The sequence below is a fragment of the Lolium perenne genome, chromosome 7 (genome assembly GCF_019359855.2).
Source record: "Lolium perenne isolate Kyuss_39 chromosome 7, Kyuss_2.0, whole genome shotgun sequence".
Lineage (NCBI taxonomy): Eukaryota > Viridiplantae > Streptophyta > Magnoliopsida > Poales > Poaceae > Lolium > Lolium perenne.
This window is the reverse complement of record NC_067250.2, coordinates 141,467,780-141,488,374: the sequence shown is the minus strand read 5'-3', so window position 1 is coordinate 141,488,374 and position 20,595 is coordinate 141,467,780. Positions and strand designations below refer to the sequence as shown.

At 49.7% G+C, this 20,595-nt stretch overlaps 2 protein-coding genes and 1 non-coding gene across 3 annotated transcripts; 2 read left to right on the top strand and 1 right to left on the bottom strand.

Moving 5' to 3' along the window:
* Window positions 1-11,410: 11,410 nt before the first annotated feature.
* LOC127318706 (putative protein phosphatase 2C 24) lies at window positions 11,411-12,306 on the top strand. Its single transcript, XM_051349179.1, has one exon. It carries the CDS (start codon window positions 11,425-11,427, stop codon window positions 12,304-12,306), a length of 882 nt encoding a protein of 293 aa, XP_051205139.1. The 5' UTR covers window positions 11,411-11,424.
* A 2,910-nt stretch (window positions 12,307-15,216) lies between these two features.
* On the top strand, window positions 15,217-18,932 carry LOC127318588 (chromatin remodeling protein EBS). The gene is made up of 5 exons (XM_051349071.2): window positions 15,217-15,389; window positions 15,469-15,811; window positions 15,954-16,022; window positions 17,775-17,904; window positions 18,544-18,932. The coding sequence occupies exons 1-5, from the start codon at window positions 15,317-15,319 to the stop codon at window positions 18,568-18,570; spliced, it is 642 nt and encodes a 213-aa protein (XP_051205031.1). The 5' UTR covers window positions 15,217-15,316; the 3' UTR covers window positions 18,571-18,932.
* Window positions 18,933-19,590: 658 nt separating this feature from the next.
* Window positions 19,591-19,661, bottom strand: TRNAG-GCC (transfer RNA glycine (anticodon GCC)). Its single transcript has one exon. It is a non-coding gene; the product is annotated as a tRNA-Gly (tRNA).
* Window positions 19,662-20,595: the final 934 nt, after the last annotated feature.

Sequence of the window (20,595 nt, the reverse complement as noted above, 5' to 3'; positions counted from 1 at the left end):
TAATGAGTAACGTGCCCAACTTTTGTTGGTTAACTGCCGATGGCAAAATAACGTTACTCTACACAGAATCAAGTCCCCGGGCATGATCCTGGAGTGCAAAAAACTTTTAACGGGTGTGCATCACATCCTCCCGATGGGAGTAATTAACGAGTCTGGGTACAGACTTCAAACTTTTTTCTTCGACTGCTTATTCCGCCGAATCTTCTTTTTATCGGGTGCGCGTCAGCGCTCCCGATGGGAGTAGCCCCCGAGTCCAGGTTCGGATGCCTGCAATCCGTGCGTGGACTCAAATTCTTCATCTAATAACTTTTTATGTTTCCTTCGAATGCTTCCAATTTATGACGTCATTGCTGACGTGTAACTACTGCGGGCTGATTTGACGGGTCTCATCATGACGGGCTAGCCCTAGCTCTGTTCAATCAGTGTTTTTAGGGCTTGACCACTATACGCGCAACGACCGAGGTGGCTCCTCGATTTTCGCGCAATCGTGCGCGTAGTGGGCCATCAGTTCCTCCCCTTCCTCAAGCGCCACGTGCTTACTTAACCCTTAACTTCTCCTTAAAATCTCCAAAGGGCAAAAAAATCTCAATCTTCTCCACGGTTCCCGCAGCATCTCCTCATTCTCCCTCTTCTTCCTTCTTTCGCCATTGTCGCGCCGCTGCCACAGTTTCAATCTTCCTCAGATCTCGCGATGGTGAAGAAGAAGAATACCGCCACCGCCGCTAGCTCCAGCAGCGGAGGTGCCGCTGCCAAGTCCTCCTCTTCTCTTCCGAAGGGGAGCGCCCCGAGCGTCCCTCCCCCAGCTCCGGCGCCGCCAGCGCCGTCGAGCTCAACGGTCAAACCTGGGGACTGGGTAGCTTCAACCGTCACCAAGCGTGACGAGAAGAGGTCCCGAAGCTTAGGATTGATATCCTCCGACGCGGGAGATGTGATCCTTCCAGGTGCGATTTCTCGGCCTGATCCTCCTGCTGGATTTTCTGTGATGTTCTTATCTTTTCTTCACCGAGGCCTTTCACTCCCCACTCATGGATTCCTCCTTCATCTCTTGCGGACGTACGAAATCCAATTATGGCAACTTACCCCCAACTCAATCCTCCATGTTGCTGTGTTCATCACCCTTTGCGAGGCGTTTTTGGGTATTGAACCTCATTTCGGGCTGTGGAAGAAGATCTTCTATGTGAAGAGATACAGCAGTAGTAATGGGTACTTTGTCACCGGAGGAGTAGGTTTTGTTGCTCGCTCAGAAGTTAATTACTTTAATTTCCCAATGAGAGAGTCCGTGCAAGGATGGAGGCTGAAATGGTTTTACGTCAAAGATTCCTCGTCACCCGAACATCGACTCCCCTGCTATGCCGATGTTTCTGAAGCCAAGCCCAAGGACTCTTCGAAGATCATTCTCTCAGCCGACGAAAGGGCCTCAGCCGAAGAATTGTTTGCCAAATTCCTTCGAATCAAAGAGGCTGACGGCCAAACTATGATTGGTACGGAGGTGGCAACAGTTTTCCTGAAGCGCCGAATCCAGCCAGTCATGGCCAGAGTTCACCCGATGTGGTTGTACTCAGGTCCAAAGGATGAGACCAGGATTAATGCTGCCGATCTATCAGAAAAAGAGTTGCTTGATGAAGTTCATCGTCTTACTTCCTTCAACCAGGAAGATTCGATTCCGCTAATCTCTTCTTATGCTCCCCTTGACGTTGATCATCCACCACCAGGGGTATTTTCCTTTCTTCACATCTCTACTATAGCTTCTTGCTTTAGTCGACATGATTATCTTTGTTCTTACTTGTTATTTTTCTTTGCCAGATCCCTATGGCTTCTGAAAATACACGTGATTCACCAGATGATACTTCTGAGGGGAGAGGCTCCTCAATCCCCGTAGATTTTCACACCACCAATCAAACAGGTCTAGAGGATGAATATAATGGTCCGATGAATCTTGAAGTTGCCCACGCTGATCTTCCCTCCTCAGCTGATAACACCTGTATCGCAGATGGATCAGTGCGTAATGTCGACACTGATCGTGATACTTTTGTTGATGCAGCTGCGGAAGGGGCCAGAGCTTCTCCTGCGAAGAGATCAACCGGCGGCTTTGCCGATGAAGATGATCTCTTCGACATGTAAGTAGTTCTTTTCTGAAAGGTATACTGTGCCTTTTTTACTTTTCATACCCTTGTTATAATCACAGTCGACTGTTTACTTTTGCAGTGACGAGGGCTTTATCAAGCCTCCTCCTAAAAAGGCCAAGTCTGATGCCGTTTCGCCGGTCGTGGTGGCTTCCGAAGCTTCGGCTCCTAAGGCTGCCCCCATGGCTCAAGCATCGACTGCGTCTTCCCTTTCCGAAGGGAAGGATATTTCTCCACCTGCTGCTACTGCGGCTCCTTTTTCTGTAAGTCCTCTTCTGATCGCAATACAGATTTCTTGGAGCATGCCTTGTTTAATTGTTTTTCTTTCTCTCTTAAGGACCTGCGTGGCGTTATCTCTTCTCTGGAGGTTTTTGCCTCCCGATTCACTTCCCTAGAGGCTGACAAAGTTCGGCTGCAAGAGGAAGTCGAATCTTCCTCCTCAAAACTGGATGGCGCAGTCAAGATAGCTGCCGCGGCTCGCCAAGAGATTGATTCTCTGAAGGAGGAGCTGGCCAGACTGAAAAAGAAGCTGAAGGAAGAGGAAGCATCCAGGCTGGTGGCTGAGGCTCGAGCAGCCGAAAAGGATGAAGTCCTTCGTCAATCTTCTTTGGCCTTGCTTGGTAATCTCTAACATACTTCTGTCGAGTGACGTTCCTATGGATTTAAACTTTTTGTCAATGACTGAATTTTTCCTTTCTACTGCAGAGGCAGCAAACATCCCTGTCGATGCCCTGGAGAGAGTTCCAAATAACTCCCCAGCGAACGCTGTGTCAACGATTCTCGCTTCTCACCAGCTTACACAGGAGCTTCTTGTGAGGGGGAAGGGTGCTCTAGCGCGGATGCACGCGATGATCTTCCCCAAGATCAAGCAAGAGAAGACCCTGGGACAGCTGATCGATACCTTCGCGGTTGACACCAAGGAGGTCATCGAGGTATTCAAGCGTACATCGCGCACTTTTGGTGCTGTCCTTGCCTTCCAGCTTATGATGGGTTACGGCTTTAAGGGTGACATCGAGGAAATGACCAAGGGGCTTCCGAAAGAGCAAGGCAGACAGCTTTGTTGATTTGAGCACCTTTAAGGCGTCTGCTCTTACTTGTGCCCGTCAGCTCCTTGAACTGGTTTCATCGAGAAAATCGTCGACTGGCCCTAGTTCATCGACTCAAACTCAGCTCCCTTGATTCTTGTAACAAACTTGTGCCTTGAGCTGATGCGAAACATTGCTCTGCCGCAAAACTCATGCTTTGTAATAAACTCCGTGCTAGCATTGTTGTTAGCACACTTTTGTTATGATATCACTTTCTTGCACTTCTCCCGATGGGAGTTATTTTGGATGTTCGGCTGTACCATATCCATCACCTCTTTATAACCAGTATTTTCTGCAGGTCTTCCCAGTACCCTCGTTTGCAGACGACTCGTCGGGTGCTCTTCCTGAAAGCGATCGGATCCAACGCATGAAAGACCAGATCACGCAGATGGAAAAGGATTTACGCAGCACTTATGCCTTAGCTGCCATCATCAATAAAAAGAGCGAGATTGCAGCCGACGTGGAGCGGTACATTCTTGGCGAGCTGCATAAGGCTACCGAAAGTTTGAACTGTAAGTTTCCTGATCCCTTTGCCTGTTTGCTAGCAACTTCTTGCCTGGGTCTTTTACTAATTCTTTTGGCAGTCATAGCGTTGAACCATGCGGAAGAGAACAAGCGGATACACGAGCGGGTGCATGCTTTGACTCAGCTTTCCTCATCCGAAGAAATTTTCTGGCGGGAACACTCGAAGGCCTTGGCTATCGTCAAATTTCAGGATCGAGTGCAACAAATCCACCAGTTCTTCGACAAGTGCTATAAGGCTATGAGGGTAGTTTGGAAAACAATGTTTCCTCTGAATGCAGTTCCCCCTACTCTCTTGACTTTGATGTCTGAATTTGGAAGTGCCAAGAAGGTTCGGGAGCTAGTAAGATCTCAAGTCTTTGCAGGGGCCAAGTGCATGCTTGCTCTTGCGCTTGCTTGTTATCCTTCAGCTTGCTTGCTGTCTATTGCCAACGCAACTGGTGATTTCGAGGAGCTGTACCCGAAGGTTTTAGCACCTGCCCATATAATTGTCGACAGGCTTGAGGAGATGTCAAAGGTACCTGAGGAAAAGGAAACTCCGCAAGGGTGATAGAAAGGTGTAAAATTACTTTTGTAAATTGTATTGGCTAGTTCATCCGAGTGTTCGGATTTTTGAGCCGAAACTTCTTATCTGGTTGATACATGAATATGTACTTTTACCATGCCGTTGGCAAATATTTATAGGAGCGAAGCTTAATTGCCCGTTGAGTGCATGTGTACTATTTGGTTAGCAAATCATTATGAGTGATCAGCTCGTGTTGCAGGTTTTGCTAAACCTGTTGTATGCGCAACTTTGCTTTCAACCGTTTGTAAATTTCGACAGTCATTCCCGAATTTTTCGGGTGTAATGATTCTGCCGATGAGCCCGTTGCTTTCTGGTATTTCCATAAGTGAAATACCGAGCGTGGGTTGTGTGTAAGTTTTCCAAACTCTTGCTTTGTACGGCACTCGTAGAGGCATCTGAAGCAGAGGGGGGGATTAATGTCCTTATTCTTCTTTGCAGTGCTCGTAGAGGCTTCTGCCCTGGGCGCTATCTTCTGCCGCGTGTTAAGTTATGCCGTTACTTGGCGGCAGCACGGTCATCGATGCGTTAGATGACTGCAATACTTTAACAAGAATCGAAACTTAAGTACTTATTAATAGGGTAAATATGAAACTAGAGGGCGAAAACAAGAGGCCCTGTGTAAAGTAAAGGGGAAAAATTAAAAAACTAAGAGAGTGTTTTATCAAGGAAGGGGTTCTTCTCTTCTTCAGAGGCATCTTCCGATTTCTTCGTCATGCTGGTGGTTGCGACAGTGCTGTTGATTTCGCCAGATGCTTGGGCAGCGATTGTTAGCATCTTGCCGCCTCCTATCTCTTCTGCTTTGGCCACTGCCGAAACTTTTTCCGCTGATGCTTTTGCTGCTGGTGCTTCAGGAGTTGGCTTCTTCTTGATCTCCCTGTCGAGTTTTTCCTCCTTGATTTCTTGTATTGTCAACTTGGGCGGGGGGTCGACAGTCCCTTGTCGTAGCCCAAACTTTGCAGCAATCCTTTGGAAATCACGATCACAATTGTCCGAGCGCGAGAAGCTTCCGTAGACTGTGATGTTTGTCCCGTTGTTTCCTGGCATCTTCAGCTTGAGGTATGCATAGTGCGGTACGGCCATGAACTTGGCGTAAGCTGGTCTCCCGAGTATGGCGTGATACTGCGATTCCCAATTCATGACTTCAAACTCGATCTTCTCCTTCCTGAAGTTGTCGGGTTTGCCGAAAACGACGTTTAGGTATGCTTTGCCAAGAGAGTGCGCTGGTGAAGTGGGGAGTATCCCATGGAAGCGAGTATCTGAGTTTTCCAACATTCCCATGGTGATCCCCATACTTTGAATTGTATCAAGGAATATCAAGTTGAGTCCACTTCCTCCATCCATGAAGACTTTGCTCATCTTAAACCCTCCTATCTGTGCTTCGACCACTAGGGCGGCGTGCCCTGGCTTTGGAATTGTCATCGGGTGGTCCATTCGACTGAACGTGATTTCCTGAGATGACCATTCGACATATTTAGGAATGTTCGCCATGACGCTTTCTGCCAGGTTGATTTCTCGGGTGAGCTTCTTCATCTCTCTCCTTGAAACACCTGTCCTGTGGATCATATTCATTTGCCCACGTGGCGGTGGAAACGCCTCGTTGGGTTGATGAGGTTGAGCTTGTTGTACTTGATGCTGTGACGGGGGTGGCGGTGGTGGTGGCGGTAGCTGTTTCTGGCCTGCCTGCTGGATGAGTTCATGCATGTCGAGGAACTGCCGACAATCCCTAAGCAGGTGGCTAGACTTTACTTTTCCATCCTTAGAATCGGTATAAGAATGTAGGTAGCAAGGGGCGTTGATCTGTTCAGCGTAAGGCAATTTGGGGGTTCTCTGAGGTCGTGGTTTATAGTTGCCACGGTTCCCAGAGTCGTTCCGATTACCGTCCTGCCGATCGTCTCGCCTGTTGTCGTACCGATCATCCTGTCGATCAGAGTAACCTGCGGCCACCAAGTTATTGTCATCATAACTGCGGTTCTTCCTTCTCTTATTCCGATCCCTTCGACCACCCGAATCATTCTTCGGCTGGTCATCCTCTTCGTTGTCGCTGCGCTGCCGTGGTTTTCGGACGTTGTCTTCACCATCGGCCCAGCTGTTGGCGATTTCCATTAACTTGGTTATGGTCTTCGGCTTCTTGCGCCCAAGCTCTTCTATATAGCTTTCACGTCGGATGCCATCGCTGAAAGTGTCAATTGCCCTGTCGACAGATACGTCTTCCGCGGCATTTAGGAGTTTGGTGAACCTCCCGATGTACGCGCGCATCGACTCCTTCTGCTTCTGTTGGCAGTGCCGTAACTCCTCGATCCCGACGGGCCTTTTGTAGGTTACTTGAAAGTTAGCGACAAAAGCTTCTACTAAGTCATCCCATGACCTGATGGAACCCTTCGGCAGCCCTCTGAGCCAGGCTCGTGCTGAGTCCTTTAGGTAAAGCTGTAGACATTGCATCGCTGCTATCTGATTCCCTTTTTGCAGAATTACTGTCTGCAGATAGTCCTCTATCCAGGATCTTGGCTCCTGCTGCCCATCGTATTTGGCAGCGTCGGTAGGTGTAGGTTTGAACTTCTTGGGTGGCATCGCCTCCCGAATTTTGTAGCTCAGACAATCGGCTCCTCTAAGCTCGCCGTCGTTCTCCTGGGTCTCGTCCAAAGAATCACTGTCAAGTTCTTCTCTGATGGCGCGTCGTCGCCTTGCTTTGTCGATCCTGCTCTGTGTGATTTCGTCCCGAGCGTCTTTTACGCGATATTTTGACCCGCTGGCCTGCAGGGTCTTCTCTTTCGGTGGAACTAGATTATGTCCTAGTATCACAAGACTCTCCAAAGCACCACGGTGGGCCTGAGCCATGGATCCTTCGGGACGCTGGTTGATGAGGTACGCTGCAAGATTGGCTGTTGCTCCTGCGATGGTTTTTGGCCGTGCCATGCCCGCGGTGTCCGTGGTCATAAAGGACTTGGTCAAGTTTGATGTTATCTCCCTTGCGTCATCTTCCGAAAGCCTGGACATCCTCGATCGATGTTTGCCCCCTCCGTGGGTACTTCGGGAGGCACTCCCCTGCGAGGCCCTTCGTCGCTCGCTGGACCGGTCTGCCGCAGATAGTCGTTTCTCGAGGGTGGCTTGTTCCTTAGATAGGCGCTCCCAATTTTTCTCCAGTATGGAGCGGTAAGCGTTGAGCGTACCAACCGTGGTTCCCGCCGAAAGCGGTATGTTGTTGAGCACAGCTGCCTTGGCTGCTGCCCACTCTTCTTCTGTAATGGTGTGGTCGCTATTGTCATTGCTGGCGCTATCCCCAAAACTAGCCCGCCTGCTGGAACGGGGGGTGCGTTCTCCGTCTCCCCTATTAGCGACGTAGACTTGGAGGGGCGCCACTCTTCGGGTGTCTCCCCGGACGACGCTATCGATGTTGTCCTCTCCCGACGAATAGTAGGCGTTGCAGATGAATGGCGTGTCGCTTGACCCTAGTCCATGCCTGGTGTCGCCATTCTGTGATGAGTACGAGGTCATCTCCGAGGACATGGGGTCATCAGATCCAACCGACATGGAGGATGCCGAGCGAGGAGTCGATGGCGCGGACGGACTCGACGGGTTTGCCTGGCCAGCCGAAAGGTCGGGTGTCGATGACGCACTTGGGCTTGTCGATCTGGAGATAGGAGATTCCAATAGCCGGAGGATTCCTTCTGAGTTGACGTTGTAGTGGACGCTCCCGAACGCCATGTCCATGTTGCCTTGCAGACCAGAGAAGGTGGAGCGAGATGATTCGCTGTGCGGGGTGAACTCGTAGGAGCCGAAACGGATTGGGCTTCCCAGATGAGGCGATGATGGTGCTGATGAAGCTGCTGATGACATGACGGGTTCAGCCGATGTCCGTTCTTGTGCCGACAGGCTTCCCACAGACGGCGCCAATTGTCGAGGGTACTCCTCGCCAATGCCCTCCGATAGGGGCTTAGGGTTGATGGAATCCTGTAGGCTGACACGAGACATCGGTTCACAGACAAGCGTGGAGAGCGATTTACCCAGGTTCGGGGCCCTCGATGAGGTAAAACCCTTACGTCCTGCCTGTCTGTTCTTTGATTATGATAACAAAGGGTTACAATGGGGTGCCGAATAGTTCGGCTGAGATCTAGTCGAGATTGCTGCTGCTAGGGTTACCTAGCTCTAAGCTTTTCCTGGCTAAGATTGCTAAGATTGTTCGTGTCCCTCGGCAGCCCCTCTCCTGCCCTTTATATAGGAGGCCAGGTCTCAAGAGGTCTAACCGAATACGACTAGATTTACAGTAGTTTAGATCCAATCTTTCCTTGTTTGTTCGCTTCCTTGTCTTGCCCGTCAAGGAATCTTCTGGTGCGCCGACCTAGTGGCCCATCTAGCCTTCGGGTGTCTTCATGGGCCTCCAGTTGGTCAATACAGGATAGGGCAACGTCAGTTACTTGAAGGGTAGTGCCCACGTCAGCGTGGCCAGTCATCAAGAGGGACGTTATTGCAGGGCTGCTCAAGCTCAGCGTGGGAGATGGTCGTGGCTTTGCCCGCCTGAATAGAGCCCTCATCACGTTGATCCCTAAGAAACCAGATGCCTCGGAGATCAAGGACTATCGCCCCATTAGTTTGGTGCATAGCTTTGCCAAGCTTTTCTCCAAGTTAATGGCCAACAGACTCCGGCGTAGGCTGGGTGATGTGGTGAGTACAAACCAGTCGGCGTTTGTCAGAGGGAGGTCCCTGCATGATAACTTCATCCTAGTGAGGCAAGTGGCCAGGAAGATAAACCAATATAGACAGACAGGAGTACTCCTAAAATTGGACCTCACAAGGGCGTTTGATTCGATTTCATGGAGCTTCCTTTTCGAGGTGCTAAGGCGCATGGGCTTCGGGGAGCGCTTCACGAAATGGGTCTCCTTGTTGCTAAACACAGCCAATACCAGAGTGCTTGTGAACGGAGTGCCTGGACACAGATTTGTGCATGTTAGAGGACTCCGCCAGGGTGGTCCCACTTCACCCATGTTGTTTGTGGCGGCGATGGAGGTCCTGACTGCGGTGATTAGGAAGGCCACGGAGTGTCAACTCTTCTCCAGGTTGGCAGGGATTACGGAGCTCCAGAGAATCTAGGTGTATGCGGATGATGTGGTGATCTTTTGTAAGCCGCTGGGTGTTGAGTTGGAGGCTGTCAAGACCATCCTGGGTGTTTTTGGTGAGGCTTCCGGGCTATGTGTGAACTATAGGAAGACCTCAGCCACGATGATACGAGAGCATGAGGGGGATGCTGACAGAGTTATGGAGATGTTGGGCTGTGAGGTTGTGAACTTTCCCATCAAGTATCTTGGCATGCAACTGGCTTTGAGGCCTTTGACTAAAGCGGAATGGCAGCCGCTAATTGATCGAGTCATACACTGTGTTCCGGCTTGGCAGAAAGGGATAATTCAGAAATCTGGGAGGCTCATCCTCATCAAGTCTGTGATCAGCGCACGGCCTATCCATCAGCTGATGGTTGCTGAGGCACCAGCTTGGGTGTTGGAGGAGCTGGTCAAGTGGATGAGAGCTTTCTTCTGGGCAGGGAAGAAGGAGGTCAATGGAGGGCAATGCTTAGTGGCGTGGGATGCTATATGCAAGCCGACTCAGTTTGGAGGCCTTGGCGTGAAGGACCTGAGATTGCAAGGTCTGGCTCTCAGGGTTAGATGGTGTTGGTTGCGCCGCACAGATCCCTCGAGGCCGTGGCTAGGGCTGCCTGCGCTCCACGACCAGATAGCCGAGGATGTGTTCCAGAGTTTGGCGGAGTTCAAAGTAGGAGATGGCGAGGGTATTCTTTTTTGGAGGGACAGGTGGATCAATGGTAGAAATGCGGAGGAGATTGCCCCTGAGGTTGCGGCTTTGGTCCCTACTAGGAGGAAGAATGCTAGGAAGGTTCGACAGGCTCTGCAGGATGATTCCTGACTGTCGGATGTTGCGGAGGAGATGTCCATTGATGGCTGGATGCAGTGCACCCTCATGTGGGAGGAGATAGAGAGGGTACCCCGTGATGGCAGCAGACCGGATCTTATCACCTGGAAGGGTTCAGCGTCCAGGAGGTACACTACCAGGGCGACTTATAACATGCTTTGTCAGGGGAGAATCACATGAAGTATGGCCAAACCGATCTGGAGATCTTTTACACCTCTTAAATGCAAAATTTTCGGTTGGCTGGCGCTAAGATATAGGCTCTGGTCTTCGGATAGGAGGGCTCGGCATGGTTTGCAGGAACACCCGGATCCCTGCGCTACTTGCCTGCAGGCGGAGGATAACGTCGATCATATTCTTTCCCACTGCCCGTATGCCAGGATGGTATGGTTGGGTTGCTTACGTAGAGTGGGCTCACAGCTCCAGGAGCCGCAGGAGAACACAAATCTAGAGAGATGGTGGACAGAAGCGAGGAAGAGGCCCCGGAGGGAGGACAAGATATTTCGATACGCTCGTCTTGCTGGTTGCCTGGACACTTTGGAAACAAAGGAATGCTCGTTGTTTCGGGAACATTGAGAGGCAGCTTTCCACGGAGCAGATCATAGATACAGTTATTGAGGAGCTCAGCCTCTGGAGAGTTGCGAGGGGAGGGGAGTGGAGAGTCATGTTGCGAGAGTAGTTGTGTAGTTTGTATCGGTGGTGTGCGTGGGTTAGCCGCGGGCAGATGTTCGCATCCCCCGTTGGTTTCTTGTAATTTGTTCTGCTCCCTTCTATAAAGATTCGGCACGCCTTTCGCGTGTCCGCGAAAAGAAAAAAAACTTTTTTCACATCTTGAGATCCGTGATCTAGGTTTCATTATGTTTCGTCAAGTTTCAAAAATCTGAAGCATAATGATATGAAACCTGCTGTGCCCATGCACGGAACAAACACCACTGTGTCAGCAGTGGAAATGCATATGTCCCGACATCCCCTGCATCTTTGTATCGCTAGATTCAGTATGTTTCACGCTTTGGGATCAGTGTTGCATGTTTCGTCAACGAGCAGCGCAGCCGCACTTGTTGGCGCGCTCCCGATCCAGTCCGTCTTCGATTCAGAAATGAACTCGGTCCGGTCCGACTCCGAGTTCAGAAACACCCTATATAACATATCGCGCACGCATCCGTTAATCCGTACTAGTACGAGAAGTGGAGATAGAATCAGTTAAGCTAGACGTCCAATAATGGAGATCGACATGCAAACCCCCGACGCCCTCATGGGGTTGGCGTTCGGCATCCCCACGTCCGCCGGTGACGAAGTCCGCCAGGAGAACGGCCACCGCTGGGACCCCATGGATTGCGACGAGGCGCCGCTGCCCGCGCGGACGGCACTGAGGATGGACTGCGACTTCTCCTACCTGCCGGACCACGACGAAGACGCCCACTTCTGCCACGCCAGGGCCGGCGTCGTCGGCGTCGCGGACGGGGTCGGGGGATGCCGCGGCGACGGCGTGGACGCCGCCGAGTTCTCGCGCGGGCTCATGGTCAACGCCTACAACGCGGTGACTGCAGCTGCAGGGTCCTCCTCCGGCGTCTGCCCTTACACGCTGCTGGAGATGGCGTACCAGAAGACGGTCGCGTCCACGCGCACGCCGGCGGCGTCCACCGCGCTAGTGCTGTCGCTGGCCGGCCAGGCCCTCAGGTGGGCCTATGTCGGTGACAGCACCTTCGCCGTGTTCCGTCGCGGCAGGCTCCTGCTCCGCGCGCTCCCACAGCAGCACTACTTCAACTGCCCGTTCCAGCTCAGCGCGGTCGGCGGCGACAGGGTGAAGGACGCGGCGTTGGGCGAGTTCCCGGTGGAGGAAGGCGATGTTGTGGTGGCCGGGACGGACGGCCTCTTCGACAACGTGTTCGACGCGGCGCTCGAGGGGATCGTGCAGAGATGCACGGCTTTGAGTCTCACGCCAGGTAAGATGGCACAAGCGATAGGAAGACTTGCCTACGACATGGCTAGGAGCAGTAGGGAGTCGCCCTTCAGTGCCGCCAGCCGGGAACAACAAGGTACCAACTTCACCGGCGGCAAAATGGACGATATTACTGTCATCGTCGCCTTCATTGTATCGTAACCTCCTAACAGGCTCCATGTAATTGATCTTACCACGACGATATAATATTTTTAGGAGAACATACAACTGGCTAAGTAGACGGCTCATATATCGAATTCTCTCAAATTCAATTGAAATCTACAGAACTGTGATATTTTTTGCCTAACATGGGAGGCTACCTACAATCCTATAGGGTACACCCAAAACGAGCATAAGTTTCCGGCTAGTATAAATGATGTATCTTCAATATTGGTTTCGTTGTGGCGTGTCCGTCCGCGTGATCACCTTTTTCTTTTGGGAAAAAGTCCAAAACAAACCTTGAACTTGTAGGTCAAAGCTAAATCGAACCTTGAAGTTGGAATCCCTGAAGTCCTCGCTCTGAACTCTTCGATCCCGGTCTAAAATGAACCCTACGACAGTTTGGGCTGGGATTTGCTGACGTGGCAAGTCAAAGAGATGTCAATAGTTGACTAGGTGGCTGTGAATTTGTGAGTGGGTTTTTTTTCTTCCTTATTTCCTTCCCTTATTTTTCTATTTTTTTCCATAGTTGAACCAAATCCCCTCACGACCAGGATGGCACGCAGCCGGAAGAGGATGGCGAGCGTGAATGGCAAGCGGGCACCATTCATGGCTGGCGACAACAGGGCGGTAGACCGTAGACGGGGGTGGGGCACGCACGGGGCTGGCGCCGGCGAGCTTGCCCATGGGCAAGCACGGGAGAGCTCGGCCAAGGGCATGCGAGCACGGGGCGGGCCTGTTGCCGGCGAGCACAGGGATGGCACCGGCGACCTCGCCCAGGGGCGGGCACGAGGGAGGGCAGCCAGGGGCCGACGAGCACGGGGCGGCGCGGGGCTGTTGCCGGCAAGCGGCCGCGAGGCGGGCACGTGCGAGCACATGGCTGGCGCCGGCGAGCTCGCCCAGGGGTGGGCACGGGAGAGGTCAACCAGGGGCGGGCACGGGAGAGGTCAGTAGGGGGCAGCCGCGGGCGGGCTCTGGCACTGTTCGGCCACTTCAAATCCCCACGGGAGCAGACGATGTGAGTGGAGAACTGGAGATTGGGGAAGAATGTTCTTACAAGTGGGGACCATATGACAGTGAGGTATACTACAATCCTGGACGGGATTCCAACTTTCCCGGTGCGCCAAACAGGTTCAAGGTTTGAAATAGACCAGGATTCAAGAGTTCAGAGTGAGGATTTCAGGGATTTCGATTTTAGGGTTTGATCTAGCTTTTGTCTACAAGTTTAAGGTTTGTTTTGGACTTTTTCCTTTCTTTTGTTTACTCTCCGTGCAATAATGATATATCTCTCCACTCTAGTTGATGCGCCAAATCTATGATTAGTTCAACTGAGAGGATGCAGATATTTTGAGAGGATTCTTTTAGACACGTGGCCTCCGAGTCTGACCTTGTTTTATCTAGTAAATTCAAAAAAAAAAAAAACACCACATTATTGCGAGAAGTTCGTAAACCCACCGCTATTCGGTGAAATTGCAAAAATCACTAGTATTGAGAGAATTCGTTTAGTACACATTGATTCGTGTTTTTAGCAGTATTAATGATGTTTTTGGCAAGTAGGACCCACTATCAGGTCTAAGTGGCACACATTGATGATCAAATATAACGTTGGATTTTTCTGTAAATATTCTCGGATCCACCACATCTCTAAAATCTCCTCTCTTCTCCGGCAATGTCGCCGCCACTCGCGACCCCCTAGTTCCGTCGCCTCCGTGCCTGCCTGCCCTTGTCAAGGCCGGAGCGCTGGAGCTCGCCCACCTCCCCCGATGAACAGTGCAGTGCCATGCACTCTGGACCGTTGGATCAAAAATGAGCGAACCATATATAATACTGTAGCGAGTCACCGATCCTGTAGCACAAGCTGTAGCATATACACTGTGGATGATCCTGTAGCACAAGCACTGTAGCACACTACTACTGTTCATGTTCATCTGTCCAAGGATTTTTGATCCAACGACAAAAACTAGGCGCATGTCACGGTTAGGGCATCTCCAGCGGCGCGACGCAAACGGATGCTGAGCGACCGTTTGCGTCCGCGGGGCCGAAAAATGCATATTGTACCACCTTTAGCGGGCGACACAAAGTGACCGGGCCATCCGCGGCGACGCATACCTGGCCCAAATATGCGCCTCGGATGCGTCTCTGCGGACGCTGCGCGGACGCGCAAAGTGTTCGCTTGCGTCTGGCGGACGTGGCCCGCCTGGCAGTGACCTAGCGTCGATGCGTCTTCTCAGCGGCGCCAGTACTAGCGCCGAGGCGTCGCTTCAGCAGACTGCGGCCACGTAAATGGCGATGCCTCGCGTGGCGCGCGTCCGTCGCCTACCTCTGCGCACGAAGTAATGGCGATGCCACGCGTGTCGCGACCGTCGCCCTGCCTCCGATCTATATAAACAGGGGCGCGAGCATCTCATCTCCTCCCCACAAAACCCTAGCCGCCGCACAACCTCCACCGTAGCGCCGCTACCGTTGAGCCTCCACCGGAGCCAACATGAGCAGCGCCGGCCGTGACCAGGCTGCCGTGCCTCCACATCCACCTCCCCCGGTCTCGAGCTCCGACGAGGAGTTCGACCACGACGATAGCACCGACCTCCTCGACCCGGTCAGGGACGCCGAGGCCCTGGCTGAAGCGGAGAAGGACGCAGAGGAGGAGCGGTCGGCCCATGCGGCGGTCGACGCCGAGATGGAACAGCGCAGGATGGCGACGCAAACGGACGCTCGCGACTACTTTTGGACGTCCGATGTACCTCGCCCCGTTGGAGATGCCCTTACTGTGCATCGGTGACATGCACCGGATCTCGTTCTCTTTTTGATTGATGGATGTGCATCTGCCGTGGCGTCGGATCTGAACTGCCGATTGCCGTACTCAGTTGGGAAACCGTTCCCTGAATCGCTGCCTGCCCAAATTTCCCCTTCCCTGTCCCCTCGCCCTCACTCTGTTGTACTCCTTCCTACCCAACTCGCTCCCCATTTCTCTCCGCCTAGGGTTTTCTTCCCTCCCAAAACCTCCACCGCGGCCATGGCCAAGATCAAGCAAGGGAAGAAGGACGTCGACTCCTACACCATCCGCGGCACCACCAAGGTCGTCCGAGGTACGTTTCACCACGCCCCCTCCCCTCCCCTCTAGCCCCGCCGAGAAATCTGACCGCAATGTCCCCCCGATTCGAACAGTGGGCGACACCGTGCTGATGCGGCCGTCGGACACCGACAACCAGCCGTACGTGGCGCGGATCGAGGGCATGGAGACGGACGGCCGCGGCAGCGTGCGGGTCAAGGTGCGCTGGTACTACCGCCCCGAGGAGTCCAAGGGCGGCCGCCGCCAGTTCCACGGCGCCAAGGAGCTCTTCCGCTCCGACCACCAGGACACGCAGAGCGCGCACACCATCGAGGACAAGTGCGTCGTCCACTCATTCAAGGAATACACCAAGCTCAACAATGTCGGGGCCGAGGACTTCTTCTGCCGCTTTGACTACAATGCCGCCTCGGGCGCCTTCACCCCTGACCGTGTGGCTGTGTATGCAACGCACCTCTTTCACCATTCGTCCTACTACTTTGTGTTGAATGCTGCTTGTTTGTTTACAGTATAAATAATATTTCCTCAATGCAATTGCAATTTTTTATCTTACGGTTGCGTTGTGTATCCTCTTATTGTGAAGCTACTGCAAGTGCGAGATGCCCTACAACCCAGATGATCTCATGGTGCAGTGTGATGCGTGCAAGGACTGGTAATTCCCTCGATAAAACTTGTTACTTTTTTTTATAATCCCTCAATAAAAATGTTTCTTTTCTTTGCGAATTAAAAATGTTTCTTTTATGATGACTGCTCCATAAATAATCATTACATATTCCGGTCTAATAAAGCAAAACCCAGTGTCTCAAGTTGTTTTGTATACATGTTTCATATCTCATTTATGTAGTAACTATTTTGATCCACCAAGTATGTTTGGAAATGTGCCCCTTTTCCTTTTGGGACATGGAGAGATGGCGCAAGGATTTCTAAACTGTCATACATCTCTATGCTTTTTTTTTATTAGGTGGGTCCATGCCCTCTAGCCTCAGTGTAACACAATTCAATTCAATCAAGCGAATGCACTATCATGCAATGTTCAATACTTAAGCTCGCCCTACAAGGCGCTGCTACTCCACTGCTGTTCGCTGCAAATATGTCCTCTTGGCTCTCCTAGCTGGGTCCTCATCAGTCAAAACCAGCCCCCTACTCAAGTCACCAGCAATTCGGCTCGTCGATGGGAGCCAGAAATTCGGGTCACCACTTCTGGCTGCCGCTCTGTTCTGACTCTATCACTTTCAAGAGCTGGCTCTTGTTGCCCTAATGCTCCCTAAGGTGTTCTTCTGCGGGTTTGTACTATTTCGTTTGTGGGTGAGCTGCACAGCTCGAGGGTGCTGGTGGGCTGCCTTTCCATTCTGACTGTACATGGTGGACTGGTCGTGTACCTTACTAGTTGCTGTACATGTACATTACTATTTACATCCAAATCAAGTATGTGTCGATGACTAGGGGCCAAAGTCCCTATTCTTCGGCCACTTGATAAACTACAGACTATTAACTTCTTGAGCATTCATCTCTTTCAGAACAAGCTGGAGCTGTAGTACTTAGGTGCCCACTATAGAGCTAGAGCCTAGGATGTTCTTGAGCACTAGATTCTTTTGTTGGGCAATGATCGAATGACCTGAAAGGTTTAAGAGGCTTTCAGGAAAGAACTTGTTGCCATGGATGCTTCATCAGTCGTCAGCATTATCCAGTTCTCTTGCGGCATTTCTCTAGTACTTGCACTGCACGTCAGTAGGCTTGGCTGTCCTGTTTTGTATTCACTATATATGATGTAAGGTGTTTTTGGTTTATGCCCTACTTTTCAAACTAAAATGTTGTCTAGCCAAATAGTGATTGGCTAAGGATACGCATCTGTAAAAGACCAATGTTTTGACGCTACCAAAATCTTCGTGTAGTCCATCTAGGCAAAATCAATCACACCCGTAATCTAAGATTCAAACTTCTGTTGCAGTCATAACAAAGGATTACAGCATTTTTCTAAGATGCATTATCGGCATGAAGTTAGAAGATTTAGGTTTTTCCCTGAAAACAAATCTTGATTTGCATATGCCATACCCTGTTCCCTTGTTAGAGTATTCGTTTGGCACTTTGTTTCACCATGTACCATGTTCAGTTTCTTTAGTGCTCTAGAATTCTAGGTGCCATTAACGGGCAAGTAAAGTAGAGAGCTTACGAAGTGAGACGGTATTCACTTGTCTTGCTACCCCCCACCCCCAACCCAGGAAAAAACTTAAAAGGATATCCGTATATCCTTTCACTAGATGGTGGTCATATCAGGACAGAGGGCCTTTCCAGATAAATACAGAGATATCAAATTTTGAAACAAATCAGCTTAGTTTTCTTCTGTTCTTTGCATGCTGTGATTTTGTCCTGTATTTGTATGTTACTCATATCCTGCGGTGGGCAGGTTTCATCCATCTTGTGTGGAGATGACCATTGAGCAGGCCAAAAAACTAGATCACTTCATGTGCTCAGACTGTGCTGAAGAAAATGATGAAAAGAAACCTTCAAATGGATATGAACCAAATGAGCTTAAGGTAAGCTCATATTTTATTCATTATAAAAAGGTGATTATTTTCCATTCGTAATTATACAGTCTTTTAGATTATGTGGTCCAATTTATTTGGATTCCATCTGTGAAAACAACTTGCAGCTCAATATTCGCTCTCTCTCAGACATATGCTCATTTAAATCATTGATTGTAAATTATTTACAGACATCTTGTGTGGATTTTTATACAATTTTTAAGATGATTGCTGGATCTCTTCCTGCTGCCACCCTAATATGGATCTTTTAAGGATAATTCATTTTAAATCCGTAATTCCTTCCTTTTTTGTCGTTGGTTTATCTGTTCTGTTTCCAATAGTGCCATAGTGGACACATTTGCGGTTGATCAATGGCTGGTAGAAAAAGCCTTTAGCTTAGCCTGTTTCTTCAATAAAACGTTTTTTTAGATATGTTTAACTCTAATAAAGAATCAGTAAAATAGAGGTAGTAACTCATGATATGCAAGTCATTAAACTATCAGCCTATTTCTCCGAATTATACAATGTTATAAATCTATCAACACTTCGGATTTTTTATAGACAGTTAGGTACTAAATTGTGTACCCTTCCCTTAGCATTCCATTAAAAATTTAAATACACATTTTTGTAATGTATATTTGTTTACTGTAGGCTGAACCCAAAAGACAGAGGAGGTAATCCACTCTGACGGCAAACATCTATCGTTGAATCTCTGTCAGCCCTTGCTGCTGCGAAGGTCGAGGTGTACAGTGCAAGAGAAAAGTGTTTGCAGAACTCGTGCTTCGTTGTTAACATGTCGACCATTATGTTGTGATCGTCTGGAATAGTTTTGCTCAGTTTAGTCTTATATGGCATGCTGTTCTATTGTGTGCTGGTCGTTTGGTAGGGGAAAGAATATCAGTGATGATTTACCATCTTAGATTGCGTGCTCTGTGTGTGTTAACTTGATTCCTTTTCCTTGTCACTGATAATTTAATTCTCATGTAGTCTTTTAGATTTATATTTATATAATTGCCGAGTCATACATGAAATGTTGCTGATGCCTACCTCTCAAATATTCTTATTCTGCTTTCGAGAAGAAAATGTTCTTATTCTGTGTTACAAGTCTCTGGACCTGCCTTGTTTCCGCAAGGCTGACATTTGTGTTTTCTTTCTGATGAAATTCCATGTGCCATTGTTATACCATTGAAAAAATTGACTAGTTTGAAATATGCGGCATGTTTTTCTGGTGTACTACTGTACTCAAATTTTGCAAAAGTTATTCTGGGTTAAAAGTCTCTAGCTCTACCTTGTTTCCGCAAGGCTGACATGGTGTTTTCTATCTGATGAAATTCCATTGTGCCATTGTAATACGATTGAAAAATTTGACAAGTTCGAAATATGCGGCATGTTTTTCTGGTGTACTACTGTACTCAAATTTTGCAAAAGCTGCAAATGTGCTATTGCCGTTATACGATAGTCGAGTGTCCTGCTGCCAAAGATACAATGTTTGCCATTGACATTCGTCTAAATTCCTCAACTCATTCTACATTATGAGCTTAAACACCGTTTGCAAATACCGATCTAATTAGATTTTGGATAATGGGATGTCAAAAGAAAAAGTGCACGATGCTGGGTGGAAACTGACGACGATGGACGGTTCATCAGCTCCCATAAAGCAGAAACAACGTTCTGAATTTGACAATGTCCAAAAATGTTTGCACCAGCCGGGAATCGAACCCGGGTCTGTACCGTGGCAGGGTACTATTCTACCACTAGACCACTGGTGCTACCTGATTAGTTTCTAAATATATTATATATAGAACTTAATTACTGTGTTTTGGTCATTTCCATCTACTCAACTCCAGAGGAGCCAGCATTTTTTTTTGCGAAAATTCCACCGATCTATTAATAATCATCAATAGCAGTACAAACTGACCGAAAAGTAATAAAAATTACAAGTAGGTCTTTCGACCACCTAGCGACGACTACAAACACTGACGCGAGCCGAAGGCGCTCCGATGTCCTTACCCCTCCATCACCGGATCCGGGCATCTTTAACTGAGAAGATTGCAAGATCTGCCCTGGAGTTCTCTGAGTACTTGACGAAGCAAACCATCCCAGAGCCACCGGATGCTGACTTCCTGAAGATCAACCTATATGGAGCTTTTCTTATAAGCCTCGGGCGACGGCGGATGGGTGCGTTTTGCGTTCGAGATGACAGAAAGGGTTGTGGACCACTGTGCTGGAAGCCTTGTTCACCTTGCTAATCCTCTACATGCTGAAGCTGCTGCCTGCACCCGTGCGTTTCAGTTTGCTGACAGTGTAGCTGTGAGAGGAGTTATCTTAAGTGTTGCTCATACACTATTTCTGCAATCTCGTATGTTTGCGTAAAAACAATCATCAATGGGAAACAATATTTCGATGTATGAAAGCATCAATATTTGCAAGAGGGAGCCGGAAACAGCCGTCAAGTTCTCTTTTGGTGCCGCTTGCTCGCTTCTCTCTTTGGCTTATGGGGGGTATGGTCCAAACTTCAAAGGTGGGCAAAACCTATTCAAGGCTCATTGCGGGAGCGATTCGCTCCGCCTGAAGCGATCGGCGGGTGGGCCAGCCCATTAGCCACAGCAACAGTAGATGGTTGCCAGCTGGTTTTCTTGTTGATTCTGTCGGTTTTGGGATGTTTCTAGAAGCTTCTAACCCGGTTTTCCTAACTTAGTGGTT